The following is a 16,744-nucleotide window of genomic DNA, read 5'->3' on the forward strand; positions in this document are numbered from 1 at the left end:
GTTTATCATTGCAGCTCGACTAAATAGTCATGCGTGGTGTAAAACAAATATGACTTTTAGACTTAATGCATGTTAGTTTTTAAAATCAAAAAAAAATCTATGAGCTAAAGTAGAAAATAGTTTGTTCCCAAAGTAACTCTTGTAGAGTGAATTTGAAACATTAAGAGAGAAAATTAAGTGGCAGAGGATAGGAATGATTCTACTTATTTTCCCTCACACGGAATCAATAACTCAACTCCATTCTCTGCATACTGAGCAATAAAAATACAAAAAATATGTCACATAATTGAAATGTTTCCTCATCTATAGGTACATAATACCTAAAGAATGTGTGATAAAATATAAAGAATATATTATATTCCTAGTTTGTATAGACCATTTCTTAATGAAAGTGATTCTTCATAGGAAACTTTGATTGACTATGGAGGAATGCATAAAAAATGTGAAAGAACTTCTCAAATACCCTATACATTTGTGAAAGACTAAGTTTGGAAGATATTAAATTTTTTTTTTGAACTATTTCTTGGATACGTGTATTCATCTAGAAGAATATATCCTTGAAAAGGAAAAATCCAAAATAGATAGTGAGGCACCACCTTTCTATCAATAGAGAATAGGAGGAAAGTAGAAGTATGTTTATCGGGGTCTTTATCTAAATAAATTTCCTCTATAATAATAGAGGACTTAGGGAAGGGAGGAGGACTTTCCTTATCGGTTAAATACCTACTAAGCTCAAGAAGATGAGAAAACACATGGTGATACAAGATGAAAATCAAGCCCTGATGACTGGGCAGGTTATCACCATTTTTAATACTGTTAACAAACAAGGAGTATAGAAAAAATGTCATATTAATTTTTCAATGTGTCTCAACATATTAAATAGTAGTAAGTGGTAAAACTCCCTTCCAATGTGAAATATATCATGACCCACAAATAAACAATGAAAAAGGAACTAGAAAGGGATAAATATTAATATTTATTACCAGATTTTATCCAGACTAGCTTCTCCATGCCCTCAAAGAATTTATGTTTTAATTTACTATAATCTCCTGAGCCCTTCCTCTAAACCTTCACCACTTCACAGAGAAGACCAGTCACTTCTCCTATCAACTTAGGAGTGACCAAAACTTTGACAGTATCAACGGTCACCTGACCTTTGTACTAAGACTTAGAGATTTTTTCCAAAAGTGTTGATATTTGACTTCCCATAGAATCAATTAATTTTTCCAAACCGTCCCTCTTGAATGAATTCTATATCTCTATCCTGTAGTGATTCTCTACAACTTTTCACGTCCACTCACTTCAAAGAGCCTCCCATGATGTAAGCCTTGTAAAACATATGAGCTCCTTTAGCAACGTTGGTATTAACCCTCACATTAAGAGTTTAATAAATATCTCTCTCAATTATAAACACAAAAATCAAACAACCCTATTGAACCTGACTATTAAAGAAGAAACTAATAGAGAGTCAAGGATTCACTTTAGATATGGGTTTTGATATGATATTTTAGACACTTGTAATAAAGACATTATGATATTTTAGACACTTGTATCCCTTAAATTCCAGCACAAATCACTAAAAGGATTTCTAATGGTTTTTTCCAAAGTGTGTACCTCAATGCTCTACCTATTGTTATACTACAGTTCTCTAAGATCAGTGTAGCTAATTAATATAATCACTAAAAAGCTTATTATCTATAACTCACAACAAAATACAAGGAATGTTTTCCTTAAGGTATATAAAATTCTTTTTATTAGATCTTGTTAGTATCTATTTAACACAATTTTTCGTTGATGGAGAAGAGTGAGAGTAATTCATGTAGTGGGAATTGTAATTCTATATAACTAGTTCCGTTGTATTGAAAGGAAAGCCTCCATCAAATTTTTCCTCTTTGGGGTTTCCAAAATAAAATGTTGATGTAATCCAAGAGTTTATTAGCTATGATATTAACATTGCAATAATAATGATTTGCTCCAGCTCAAGTGGATATTAATACTAAATTGTGTGATGATTTACCCCAACCAAATAATTAATAATTGGAGTTGGCCGACACAATTTTTATAGATTTAGGTAAATATAGGTTTTAAAGGAAATCCAAACCCATAAAGTAGAAAATTGCATGAATTATTTAAAAGAGTAAAAAATTATAACTATTCTAGATAAGAAAAATTTGACGTGATAAAAATTGGCAAACTAGACCAAATAATTCACCAAAATAAAAAATGCCTATGACAATGATAAGACAAAGCACAAGACCACTAGAAATAGCACCTAATCCCACCCCTTAGGAAGCTTAACATGTCAAATTCTTGGCCAACACAGCTAACAAGAGCGAGAATAATATATATGTATGTGTTTGGTCTATCCTCTTGGTTATATATACAAATAAATATGAGGAGATATAGATATGGCATGCATCGGTGTCTCCTACCTCTACAAACCATCGTGAAAGCCTCCATAGTTGTGAAAGCCTCTGCCTTTGCAAACTGAGTCCTGAAAGAAAACGCAAGTGTGAAGAAGAAAAAGCAGCCACTGGAAGAAGAAAATGGAAAAATGTAGACGTGTGAAAGGAGAAGAAGCAGTTGCATGAAACAAAATTTTCTTCATTTGAAAATTCAAACCCAGGACTTGAATTCGCTTGGAGTCAATCATGAATTGCCACCTCAGCTCAAGATAAGTATGCAATGGGATCCTGAAAGGATATGGAAATATGTGAAGGACAAAAAAGGTGTGTCAAGTCTATATGTTGATCCTAAAAGGAATCAATTCATGCAATAAAATATTGATGTCCTCTTTTTCTCATGTTAAGTATGGCTATATTGTTTGATTGTCTGACAATTAAAATTTAGCAAGTGAATTAATTTTGATAATTTTGGGAATGATTCAACCCCATCCTCTTAGTATTTTGGGCATTCAACATGACCATGGGTTATATATATGACTTTTCCCTAGCAACAATGTTTTCAATAAACCCTATTTATAAGTATAAAACATATATCATATTTTTCCCACTTTCACAAAGACAATTTGTATTTTTAAAACTTGGCTGAAGCATTTCCTAAAATATATTAACTAATCCTCCTTTAATCACAAAATCCATCGCACATCCCTATATGCATGGTTTTTTGGCACAAAAATAAAACAAAAATTTAAGTTTTATATTGGAAAGAGTTTACCTAGTTGATCGAATCATAAACCTAATAATTTTCTCATGAAATTCACTTTTACTCACAATAAATTTAAAACATTGCAAAAGACATAGAGAAGGAGACACAATTCATAGGGGTTATTTGCGAGAAAGATAGGATGGATCATTTTGTGAGAGAGGCTATTAAATAGAACATGTTTATCTTGCTAGTTTCAAAATGAAAGAGAGTGTGTCAATTTTCAAGTCTTAAATTAATGTCATCTGCAACTTAGTAGGGCTAGTTATTCATAGAATAGTTTTATAATACATTTTAATTTATTAATAAACATCCCTATCATGTGTAGCTCATAGATTGCACTAGAAATCATGCAATGCGAAATTCTATAGAATATGTTATATGATGCTAATAGATATTTATTTCTTCTCTCCTCTAATTCTTTTTAAAATTAGTGTCTATTCTAACATCCTAATTTGGCACAATTTGTTGTTAAATAGGAACTAAATTGTAGCAAGAAGACTTGAATGAATAGTAGTAACAATTTATTGTTAAATAGGAACTATTAAGTAGGAGATCAATTTTCATGTTATCACAGAAATAATGAAGATATAATAATGTGAAGAAACTACCTTTGGATATTTGTCCTTTTTCTTCTTCCTGGGTGCAACAACTAGATTAGGAATACTTCCCCTTCCAGTGTTAGATATGTCATGAGTATGATCATTTACAACATCATTGCCCTTGGGATTGATCTTCTAAGGTGGGTGATGGTTTTTCAGATGGTAACAGTGGTGACAAGATGAATAATGCAGGAAAAGGAAAATATCAGATGCATAATTCAGCCAAGGGGAATATTCAATTGGATACTTCAGGTAAATGTAAAGCCCAAGTGACTGAGGTTGGCCAAGCTAAGGATGAATCTATTTTTGTTTGTCCACAAGCTAGGGGAAATGGATAGGAAAGACCCTTTAAAGAGTACAATATTGATTTGAGGTGTTTTATAGTATGGTCCTAAAGGAAGGTATACCTCCTACATTCTCTTTTGATTCGATTGGCTCAAATGCAAGAGTTCCACCCATTGATTTTTTTTTTGTGGCTTCCTAGGCAGTGGTTCATGAGAAGAGTGGGATCCCTATGTCTTATGAGTATAGAGCTTCGGCAACTCTAGTTGTACCTCGATATAATGAAATCATTTTGGAATACGTGGTTAAGTATGTGCTAGCATCTAGGAAGGGTAAGGAGTCTCCGCTACCTTTGGATTTGATGTGAAATCCTTTTAAGAATGTTTCTTTTTACTTCTTTAAAAAAGGTTCGACATAAAAAGGATCAGTAGAAGATCAAAATAGTAGGAGATGTGTTGATAGAGTATGGGGTTATGAAACCCTTGGATACTCATCTCCCCCACTCTAATCGGTGATGATTATTCAGTCATAGAATCTTCAGGGGTTGAATAACATCCCTAGACTAAGGGACAGTCACAAGTTTATGATTGAGTATTCTCCATATTATTATTATTTGTCTAGGAGACTAACCTCTTATTTGAGTCTCTCCTCTTTATTGGATATCTTCCCACTCTACCCTTAATTTTATTACTTATGACTATGCACATATAGACTATGTGGGAAAGGTGGGTATTTGGTCACATATTCGGTATGTAAGAAATTATCATCCTTACCATCCTTGGGATTTAGTTGGATATTTCAATTCAGTTCCAAGTCTTGAGGAGAAAAGGGGTGGTTTAGCTTGGTTAAGTCCTTCCTATAATCTCCCTCATCAAAATAATGATATGTTACATCTTCGTAATATCCAACCAGTTAATGGGATATCTACCTAAAATAATAGACAATTTTGGGCTGAAGCTATCTTTGAACATTTGGATAGATTCTTCGTTTCTCACTTTTGGGTTAGTGGCACTCTTACTAGCTCTTGCAAAATTCTAGACTAGTGGGGTTATGATCATTAGAAAATTAATCTTTCTTCTACTGGAATGATTATTCCTAAGAATCCTATATTTAGATCTCAATTGATGTGTCTTCAAGACTCCTCTCATTACGATCTAATGGTTGGCTGGTGGAGAGATGGCGCCCCTGCCTATTGTATTGCTATGTATTCTTTCTCTAAAAAGATTCAACATGTCGAAAGAAATCTCAAAAAATGGAATAATGAATGTTTTGGGAATCTTCATACCATGAAAGAGACAACTTAGGAGCATCTTGTTGTTATTACCAGGCATATTAAGGACCTTGGTTCCTCTAAGGCTTTGGGTAAAGCTGAATCCATTGCCTCTAAAGATCTGGGGGAATGGGAGCTTCGTGAGGAACTATATTGGAAGCAAAAGGTTAGAGTTTATTTTCTCTAGAAGGGTGATATAAACGCTGCCCTTTTTCATAAAATAGTGCAAGCTTGTTGGCATTAGAGCCATATTTATTCTTTGGTTACTTTTGAAGATCCTTAGCTGTCTTCGTTGCCTTCTTTGTTCGAGGAGGCCACAGGTACTAAAAATAATATGAAGGTTCAAGTCATTTTACATGCTGTGGAACAATGTTGTTAGAAAGGATGGTGAAGAATTATCCATGAGTCTGACTCCCAAGTGGTGGTGAACTTTCTTACGTTGTATATCGTTACGGATGTTAGTTGGCCTCTAGCTTCAGTTGTTAATCAAATTCCTTTCTTTTGTAGAACTCTGGACTCTATTTGTTTTACTTACATCCCTTGGGAGTGGAATGGAGTTGTGCACTGCTTGGCTTACTGGGTCTCTAATCATGTGTAAGATTGGAATGTTATGGATAGGGGGCGTTTGATTTGGTGAAATTGATGACCTTGTTAATTGAGATAGAGCTCTCCCTTTTGTATCTCTTCTTGTCTTAATAAAATTTTTACCACATTTTTAGTAAAAAAATAAAAAAATAATGTTTCAAATGATACTATGATTTATTATTAAGAAGATTTAAATAATCTAATAAATTATTAACTATGATTTTAGCATTGCTAATACTAATTGTCCCATAGTTTTCCACTTTTGGGTTACTGGCTCTCTTAATCTCTTCAAAAATTCTAGACTGGTAGGATTATGATCATTAGAAAATTAAACTTTCTTCTACTAGAATTATTATTCCTAAGAATCCTCCATTTAGTTCTCAATTAACATGGCTTCAACTCTGCTCTCTTTATGATCTTATGGCTGGTTGCTAGAGAGATGATGCCCTTGCCTATGGTACTACTGTGTATTCTTTATCTAAAAGCTTCAATATGTCAAAATAAAGCTCAAAAAATGGAATAGAGAATGTTTTGGGAAACTTCATACCATGAAAGGGAAATCTTATGAGCGTCTTGTTGTCATTACCAGGTAGATTAGGGTATCTTGGTTTCTCTAAGGCTTTGGGCAAAATTGAATCCATTGCCTCCAAAGATCTAGAGGAATGAAAGCTCCGTGAGGAAATATATTGGAATCAAAAGGCCAGAGTTGATTGGCTCCAGGAGGGTGATATAAACACTACCTTTTTTCATAAAACAGTGCAATCTTGTTGGCATTAGAGCTATATTTATACTTTGTTTACTTTTGAAGGTCTTTAGATGTCTTCCTTGCCTTCTTTGTTCGAGGAGGCCACTAGGTACTAAAAATCTTATGGAGGCTCTGGTATTTTTACATGCAATGGAACAATGTTGTTTGAAGGGATGGTGAAGGATTATCTGTGAGTCTGACTCCCAAGTGGTGGTGAACTTTCCCACATTGCAGGTGCTTGAGGATGTTAGTTGGGCTCTAGCTTCAGCTCTTAATCAAATTCTTTTCTTTTGTAGAACTTTGGACACTATTTGTCTTACTTACATCCCTCGAGAGTGGAATGGAGTTGCAGATTGCTTTTCTAAATGGGTCTCTAGTCATGTACAAGATTGGAATGTTATGGATAGGGGGTGTCTGATCTCATGAAATTGATGACCTGGTTGATTGGGATAGAGCTCTTTGTTAAGCTTTGCAATTTGTATCTCTTCTTGTCTTGATAGAATTTTTACTGCACTTTTAATAAAAAAATTAAAAAAATATTTTTCAAAGGATATTGTGATTTATTATTTAAAATATTTAAAAAATCTAATAAATTATTAAATAATAACATTAGCCTCTATGTGTATTTTTTGAAATTTAAAAACTTAGCACACATATATTAATTAATGTTAACAAATAATACTTTTAAATTTTACTATTTTCAATTAATATTCATTTTTTTGTTAAAATAATTCAATAAGATTTTATTGGTTAATAATAATGATAGTTTGAATGCTTTTTATTTGAGTATAAGATATTTAAATTTATTTTGTTGGCAACTGAACAAATTATATTTTAATTAATTTTCATTGCAATTCAGAAAATTATGTACGAAGGAAGTACAAGTGGCATAGAAATATGGAATGCTTCTGACTACTCATGAGTAAATATTGGGCATCAATTCTCACACAATTATGATTTATTACATATAGTTTATCTTTCACTATAATGTTCATGAGAAGATTAAATAATTTATTTAGTAGATACATGAGGAATTGAGATTTATTTTGAGTACAATCTAGGAGTGTTCATTTACAATTAAAGGCTACATGTTCACTTGGATGGCTGAATTTCGTCCATACTTAATTCACCATCTCCATCCCTCTGACATACGACAAAAATATTTTTTGTGAGTTTATAACTCTAAATTAACACTATCCGGTATTGGTTAAGATTTTTTTCATCAACCCTAATTAAGTTCAAATAATCATTATTTTAAGCTCCACTATTATCCAATTATGGTGTGATATAGTGAGGGAACTTATTGTTTCTCCTTTAGGCTTCCTCAATTTTTTTTAAAAATACAATATTAAAAGATCCAACATTGAAAACCTTTGGACAATGTTGTCTTTATCATATGGTATTGGTGCCATAATCTATCCCATAGCTTGTACTAACAATAAGTATTCATCACACATTGTCTGTAATTTGACTCTTGCAATCAATATTATAACTTAACCATTTCAACACAGCTAGGCACTTTTCCAGAATTGATTAGAACTATACAAAAAGGTTTAGATACAAGGTCAATAATCAAGAGGGGTTTACAACCTATGCCTAGTTTATTCACTTAGTGCATAAATGTATCCACCTAGATGGTGGGAAGCCTCCACTTCTAGCCATTTGGGTCCTAATTCTAGGTTTCATCAATTACAAGCTTTGGGTGTTCTTTTATAAGGCATAGAATTAATTTAGGGAGATTGAAAGATACTTATATTTTCTTAGCAATGCTTGAGAGTCAGCTGTGCTTTAAGCTCACCCATCTCTTTATCATCTAAATCTGAACCGCCCTCATCCTTTCCATATCTTTATCCAAACTTCCAATAATTAGGGATATTTTAACAGCATTCTTAATTTTAGGTAAACTATCACCAAAGCCACTTAACTCAAATGCACTTAGGATTGTAATTGACGATAAGAAATCTATTTTGGATCAACTTGTCGACATAGTTCACAAGTTCAATGAAGATTTGAATGGACAAGAGAAACTACAATAGAGGGTAGAGATAAATTTTGATAACAACCTTTTGGAAAGGGTGGCATAGAAGATTTCCATAGATTAAGTGGAACTGTCCACTATTCATATTTCTTTTGAAAGCACTGTAAATAATGTTGTTTCCTTGTTTGTATCATTAAGTGATACTACAAACTTTACTAAGGAAATAAAGAACACGTTGTCAAAGATTGATACTAATATGAAGGCAAGTGAAAACCAATTTTCATTTGACCGTAGTACTAGCTCAAGACATTTCGTCAAGATCAAATATTTTAGATTGGCCGGCAGAGTTATTGAGAGAAGAAGTAAGAATCAGGGATACATTGTCAGAAATTCAGAGTTTAATAATTCCTAACATAGATGTCATGAAAAAACACGTTGTTAATGCGAAGACATTAAACCATGATAATGACTTTTTCTATTGCTAATCAAATGATGGAGTTTTCAAATGAAGTTCAGATAACATCGCATACCTCAAAAGTTTTGCAAGAAAATTAGGACAAAACCGTGTCTCTAATTTTGAAAGTACATAGTTATTTCCTCTCATATTTTGGTATTACCTTGTAAATAGGCATTTTTGGAATTTGTGTCAAGAAAAGAAGGAAATTTATCTACAAGTAAGAACAGTAGCATGAATGCGAACTAGAAGACTAATGGCTACAACAAGTATAAGGGAAAAAAGAGTCATTTTAGAATATTTTTAATGTATTAATCAACATCCCTACCATATGTAGCTCATAGATTGCACTGAAAATTGTGCAATATGGAATGCTATAAAATATTTTACGTGATACCAATAGATATTTATTTCTTCTCTCGTCTAAAATTTTGTTTTCTTAGTGCCTCTTCTCTCATCCTAATTTGGCACAATTTTTTTGTTGAATAGGAATTGAATTGTATTAAGAAGACTTGGGTGAAGTATAAAAAGGGATAGATTAAGTAGGAAGTCAACTTTCATGTTTATCCCAAAAATAATGAACTTCTGATAATGCTTTTATGTGAAAAACCAAAGAAACTACCTTATTGAAAAAAAATATTTTTAAAGAAAAAAGGAATACTGTATTGGGTGATTCAATTCATCAAGGAAATATTATTAAAAAGGATACTTAGTGATTTAATTAAGGGTGGTTGGCCTTCTAATTGTACAATTGAAAACTAGTTCTCGTAATGCAAGTGTGAGACAAGTAGATGGGTAGTATCTAAGGAAGAATTGAATGAAAGAACTTGATTTTTTTTTTCACTAAAGGGGTTATGAAAACATAATGAGACTTCATCTTTGGATGTGTGGGCATATAAGGGGATTCGTACCCAATATAAAAAATATTTGAAGTTGAGAACTCTAAATGATCTACTTAAGGAGTAGGGGCTTCAAAATTTCATGAATTTCTCGATCAAGATCCACAACTCGAGAACCAACATTAAAGGGAGTCAAAAATTGCTAACAATGATACTTCTTGTGACATAGACTCATAGTTCTTCTGACACTATTAAGAAAAAAAAGTATTAAGAGATTAAATTTTATGAATATCTTTATAGTTGATCCTAATCTCCTTAGATGTTAAACATATCATGATATGATAGAAAATATGTTTGGGTCCTGCATGCAGAGATCGCTTGAATTTATTCAAACTAGCATTCGGTCATAAGCTTGATATTCTTTATCACACAACTAAACATCACTTCAAAAATAAGCAAGCTGATTGTATTCAAATATTTTGAATACAATGTGAATTATTAAAAAATATATGTGTGTACCAACTATCATCCTCATGTAATATGAATGAGCGAAACCCTTACAACTTTATGGAAGCTAACATTATTTTGAAAGATAACTAGCTCTTGATTCCACAAAATTTGAAAGGTTTAAAATAAAAATTAAACATGCAAGCTATATTAATCGACATTCAATGAATTGTTGAAAAACATTTAATAAACTCAAGCTATATTAATTCACATTCAAGGAATTGTTGAACAAACATATTATAAATTCATTCTTCTTTGAATTAGTAATAGAAAATATTAAATATGGTAAATATAAATTCTGTATATAGGAGAGTGACAAAAAGAAATTTGACAAGTAGACATTTTCTACGTCAAGTCAAATTGTGATATTGTTATTAGAATTAAACTATTTTTGGTTTTCAAATAAACAAGAAGAATCAATAGTATAAATAAAGATCACTTAAAAATAGTAAAAAATTATCATAAACTATACTAACACAGAATAGAAGCTTTTAATTGTTGAGATTACCAAGAATTATTTTTAGTAGTTGTTAATATTAGATGTGCAACATTTTAATCTGATTTCATATATATTTCAATGTTCTCTTAATTTACTTGTTGATAGTATAAAAAAACATGTATTAGGAAAAACACATTGGCTGGAATTAAAAATGAAAAAAAAATCTTGGAAAACACGCTAAACTAGTTTATCATTACAGCTCAACTAAATAGTCATGTGTGGTGTAAAAAAAATATGACTTTCAGACTTAATGTATATTAGCTTTTAAAATTTAAGAACATTCTATGAGCTAAAGTAAAAAAGAGTTTGTTCCCAAAATAACTCTTGCAGAGTGAATTTGAAATATTAAGAGAGAAAATTAAGTGGCAGAGGATAGGAATGATTCTACTTATTTTCCCTCACATGGAATCAATAACTCAACTTCATTCTTTGCATACCGAGCAATAAAAATACAAAAAATATGTAACATAATTGAAATGTTTCCTCATCTATAGGTACATAATACCTAAAGAATGTATGATAAAATATAAAGAATATATTATATTCCTAGTTTGTATAAACCATTTCTTAATGAAAGTTATTCTTCATAGAAAACTTTGATTGACCATTGAGGAATGCATAATAAATGTGAAAGAACTTCTCAAATGCCCTATACATTGTGAAAGAATAAGTTTGGAACATATTGAAATATCAAAGTGAACATTTTTTAATAATCAATAAACATAATTAAAAATATCATAAAATGATTCAAAATTAATAATAATAAAAATGCACCTATAAACTAAACAGTGTCTCTTCATTTAGTTTATGGATGTTACCATAGTCTCTTCATTTACTCATTCATGCTTTAGAAAGTATGCACTTGGAAAATATATTTACTGGAAAAATAAAAACATGAAAAATTTGTGTTAATTTTTTTTAAAAAACCACGCTAACTAAATCTTTAAAAACATGCTAACTATTTAGATAAGTAAAACACACTTGCATATTGTAAAAAAAATATGACCTATAGATTTAATGTACATTAGTTTTTAAAATAAACAGTGTCTCTTCATTTAGTTTATAAATGTTACCAAAGTCTCCTCATTTACTCATTCATGCTTTAAAAAGTATGCACTTGGAAAATATATTTACGGGAAAAATAAAAACATTAAGAATATCTGTTAAGAAAAACTTTAAAAACACGCTGACAAAATCTTTAGAAACATGCTAACTATTTAGATCACTAAAACGCTCTTGCACATTGCAAAACAAATATGAGCTTTAGATTTGATGTATATTAGTTTTTAAACTTAAATTTTAACATTTTATAGGATAAAAGATAGCAAATTTACAAATTATTCTACTTATTATTAGTGCTTGTCCATATATTGTGATACTTTCTGAATTTCATACTTTAACCAATGATTTAAATTTTTATTTTCTATCTCTTAGAATTAATCATTCTTAAAAAAATTTTGAATGTAAAACAAGACTGGTTTTTTATAAGAAATATTATTTTATATTATTACTATGAAAATATTACTATTTTCGTATTATAAATTATTTGTAATCTATCAATAGTTGTATTTACAAATAATATTTTTTAACATACCATAATATTTCAACCGAGGGAAAGGAAACTTCATTTGTTAAATATTTCAATTACTTTATTAATGTACATTAGTTTTAAATGTTCTATAACATTGAATAAATCAAACCCTAAAAACAGATGTTCAAATAAAACCATAGAACTTCTGAAGAGGCAAATGACGGAGCAAATTCAATTGCTCAGCTGAAATTTCCTCAGGCACGGGAAAAACTAGAAGAAGATAACAAAACACTATGAATACAAACAGAGGCTTGTGCACGGAACATAGCATGAAATCATTTGATCTTTGCAAATCTCTGCAAACCGAGCTACTAAGAAGAAAAGGAGGTTAACTGGAGCCAGTCAGGAGAAAACAAGCGAGGAGATTTGCCCAAGCTTAGGCTATTAATATTAATAAAGCATAATAAAGTTGGCCACATAGGAGCAGCGGGAGATATGAGTGATAGTTGCACTCATAGAGAGCAAAAGGAATTTGTTCATGGCGGAAATAGATTAGCAAAGCACTGTAATTACAGAGAGCAGCCATTCAGAACAGAAGCTTGAGGATGAAATCATTTGATCTTTGCAATTATCTACAGATTGAACTACACTGAAGAGAACGAGCATGATTGATCTAACATGAAAGAATAGACGAAATTCGCTGCAGAACGAGCGAATCAGAAGAAAACAAGGAAGAATTATGCCTAAACTCGCACTATTATTATTATTATTATTAATAAAGTTGGCTACATAGGAGCAGTGGGAGCATTGAACAACTCCACTAGATAGATATAATTATGATCCTCCGCAAAAGTGCTACTGGCTATCGCAACGGGAAAACATAACCAGACTTAAGTAATGTCTACAAAGTTGAATCTCTCAGAGCCGAGACAGTTGCACAGTCTCGAGAGTTCACAAAACCATCAGACTTGTAAAGGAAAAGAAAAACACGACAAATAACCGGAAGACGCCACCTCGAACACGAAAAGAAAGAAAAACGAGGGGTACCCTAGTGATTCCTCCTCAGAGTTGTTTGAGATCAACCCTATGGAGAGGAACGGCGTGAAGTGGGTGCAGCATCTCGCAGGACAGCTTGAGCACCTCGGACAGGTCCACGGGGTGCTGCTCGTGTTGAGCCCAGTGGAAATGGTGCATCAATTTGGCCACCCAGAGGTGGACGGTGGAAAGACCCAGAGCCTTTCCAGGGCAGACCCGACGGCCCGCCCCAAACGGTGCAAGCCTCAGATCGCTCCCCCTCACGTCCACATTCTCACCTCCCTCGGTCTCCACAAACCTCTCTGGTCGGAACTGGTCGGGGGAATCCCAGATGAGGGGGTCGTGTGTTATCGACCACATGTTCACCATGGCCGTGGTACCCGCCGGCACGCACAACTTGCCATGATCTCCCAGATTGGTGTCCCGAGTGGAGAGTCTGGCCCATGAAAGGAGTGGCCCGGGCGGGTGCATTCTCAGCGTCTCCTTCACCACCGCCTGCAGATATGGCAGTTTGCATATGTCCGAGTCCCTCACGCTCCTGCTCTTTCCCACCACAATGTCGAGTTCCTCCTGCACCTTCCTCTGAGCTCCCGGGTTCAGTACCATCTCCGCCATTGTCCACTCCGTCAGCAGCGCCGTGGTGTCAGTGCCTCTAAATATCATCTCCTGCGACAACATGCGACGATTAATGTCAGGAAAGAAGAACATGGAACGGGATTCAAGAATGACGAGATGCGATCATACCCAGAGAACAGAGATCATGTCTTCGTCGTCCAGCTTGTCCTCTCCATTCAGAGACAAGAGAACATCCACAAAATCGGCGTCGGCGGTGTCGTGATCCTTATCTTTCAGTCGGTGCTCCTCGATGATGTTCTTCACGAAGCCTCTCACGCGTGGGACGAGGGTTTGGCAACGGGAGTGGATGCGGAGGGGATCGAGAAATCTGAGCCAGGGAAGATGGTCGGCCCAGTTGAAGGCCCCGAGAAGCTCGAATCCCTCCTCCACCATCTCTCTCAGATTCTTCACTTCCTCGCTCTCACCGCAGATATCAAACCTCCGCCCGAAAACGCTGCCCATGATGTTGTTCAGCGCCGCAGCTTGCAAATGGCGGCGCAGCCGCACAACGCCGCCGGAAACATACTCGTCGTGAATGTTGCTCAGCATGACCAGGGAATCGGCTTGGCGTCCGGGCTCGTGGGCGGCGATCCTCCGGGGAGCGAAGAGATGGGTGGCGGAAATCCGGCGGAGCATTCTCCAGTACTCACCGTTTGGAGCAAAGCCGATCGCTCGACCGAACATGAGCTGCTGGGCGGATTGCTTGAGCGGCCTGTCCGAGAAATTGACAGAGCTGAGCAACTCTCGAGCCACCTCGGGATCAGATGTGATGACGGCGGGAGTGGAACCTAAGCTGAAGGCCATGAGTCTCTTGGCACCATGGATGCGAGCCAGCTGAGCGAGCCTGCGATGGGCAAGGCCACGGCTCATATCGATAAGGCTTCCTATGATGGGGAATCCCCTGGGCCCAGGAATGGCGGCGCCGCCCTTCTTTCTGGCCACCGCCCATGCACATCCTCCGGGGCTCATCCATGCAACCACAACGGCGCAGGAGGCCACCAGCAGAATTGCGGCGTACAGTGGCCATGCAGAGAAGATCGTGTCATCAGCATTGTGCAGCATGTACCCACGCCCGTCCTTGGCCAATACAGGAATGGCATAATAGAGCCACCAACTTCCTCCTCCAGAGCTCCCACTCCCACTCTCCATTGCACGAAAGGATGAAATGACAATGACAAATGCAGAGGACTAGCGAGACCTTAACAGTGACAAGCTCTATGTGGATGTGAATGAGACTTAGATTGGGGCCATTTTATAGAGTTCCCAACCCCAAGCCTAATGAAGGAGGAGAGAAAAAACTGGAGAGCTCTGTTTCCTATGGCGGAGCACAACCGTCCATTTTTCGCTTTTGAAATTTCTGCATTTCCAACAACCAATAAACATATTACCAACACACGGGAATTAGAGAGGAACATGGCGGTTTTAAATTTCGTTCGTCCGGAGAAGAAGCCAGCTGGGCTACACTGCTATTAGGGTGAATACAGGAAAGAAATCACTAGCTAACAGAACGGAGCTTTTTCCTATTCTCTTCGAATTTCCCTTTCCGATACTGACGCCCATTCCTATTTGTTCACAGGAACCATTTGGAGCTCCATATTCAATTTTCTATTCAAGGCAAATGCATCGAGATTGATGATGGTTTTATTCCCAAAGAGCCATCGTACAGAACCTTACGGTTGATTGTACTTGTTCAAGAGTGGGAGAGTTGACATTAGGCTAGGCTTGAGGTTTAAAATTTGGGATCTTAGCATATTTAGTAAATGTACGTTATACTTGGTATTGTTTCATGTTCTTCGAAATAGTGTTATCAATTATAGAATTTTGCATTTTCATTGTTATTATTAAATTTTTTATTTTGTTTTAATATTTTCACCTTTGTTCTTCATTTACTATTTAGTTTTTATCAATAATTCATTTACTTTCTATGTGTTGTAGAGATTATTCATTTATTCTCTATTCAATATTTCATTATAAATTTATTGCTGGAACAAAATATGTTGCATTGTAGTGGGTAGTGAGAAGAATTTGATAATTTTTAATGTGAGCTCCACTTCTCATGATTATGAGTTTTCAAATTATATACGCACTTAAAACTATAGCCATTGAGCTGACCTAAATAATAGCGTTAGAGCCTCTATGTGTATTTTTTCAAATTTAAAAATCGAGCACACATATGTTAATTTATGGTAACAAATAATATTTTTATACAGTACTATTTTCAATTAATATTCATTTTTTCGTTAAAATAATTCAATAAGATTTATTTCTTAATAATAATGATGATTTGAACACTTTTTATTTGAGTAGAAGATATTTAAATTTATTTTTTTGGCAAGTGAAAAAATTATATTTTAATTAATTTTCATTGCAATTCCGAAACCGTGCACAAAGGAAGTACAAGTGGCATAGAAATATGGAATGCTTCTCACTCAAGATTGGGCATCAATTTTCACACAATTATGATTTATTACGTATTGTTTATCTTTCACTATAATGTTTGTGAGAGGATAAAATAATTTATTTAGTAGATACATAAGGAATTGAGATTTATTTTGAGTACAATTTAGGAGTGTTCGTCTACAATTACAGGCTGCATGTTCACTTGGATGGGTGAATTTCATCCATACTTAATTCACC

At 34.3% G+C, this 16,744-nt stretch overlaps 1 protein-coding gene across 1 annotated transcript; it reads right to left on the minus strand.

Annotated features, from left to right (window-relative positions):
* Positions 1 to 13,519: 13,519 nt before the first annotated feature.
* LOC149560870 (cytochrome P450 78A4-like) lies at positions 13,520 to 15,256 on the minus strand. Its single transcript, XM_089823689.1, has 2 exons — positions 14,237 to 15,256; positions 13,520 to 14,158 (listed from the first exon to the last, which is right to left on the minus strand). The coding sequence occupies exons 1-2, from the start codon at positions 15,254 to 15,256 to the stop codon at positions 13,520 to 13,522; spliced, it is 1,659 nt and encodes a 552-aa protein (XP_089679815.1).
* Between the last annotated feature and the right edge of the window lie 1,488 nt (positions 15,257 to 16,744).

This window comes from Cupressus sempervirens, chromosome 4, assembly GCF_028749045.1.
Source record: "Cupressus sempervirens isolate cs-2001-9-10 chromosome 4, ASM2874904v1, whole genome shotgun sequence".
NCBI lineage: Eukaryota > Viridiplantae > Streptophyta > Pinopsida > Cupressales > Cupressaceae > Cupressus > Cupressus sempervirens.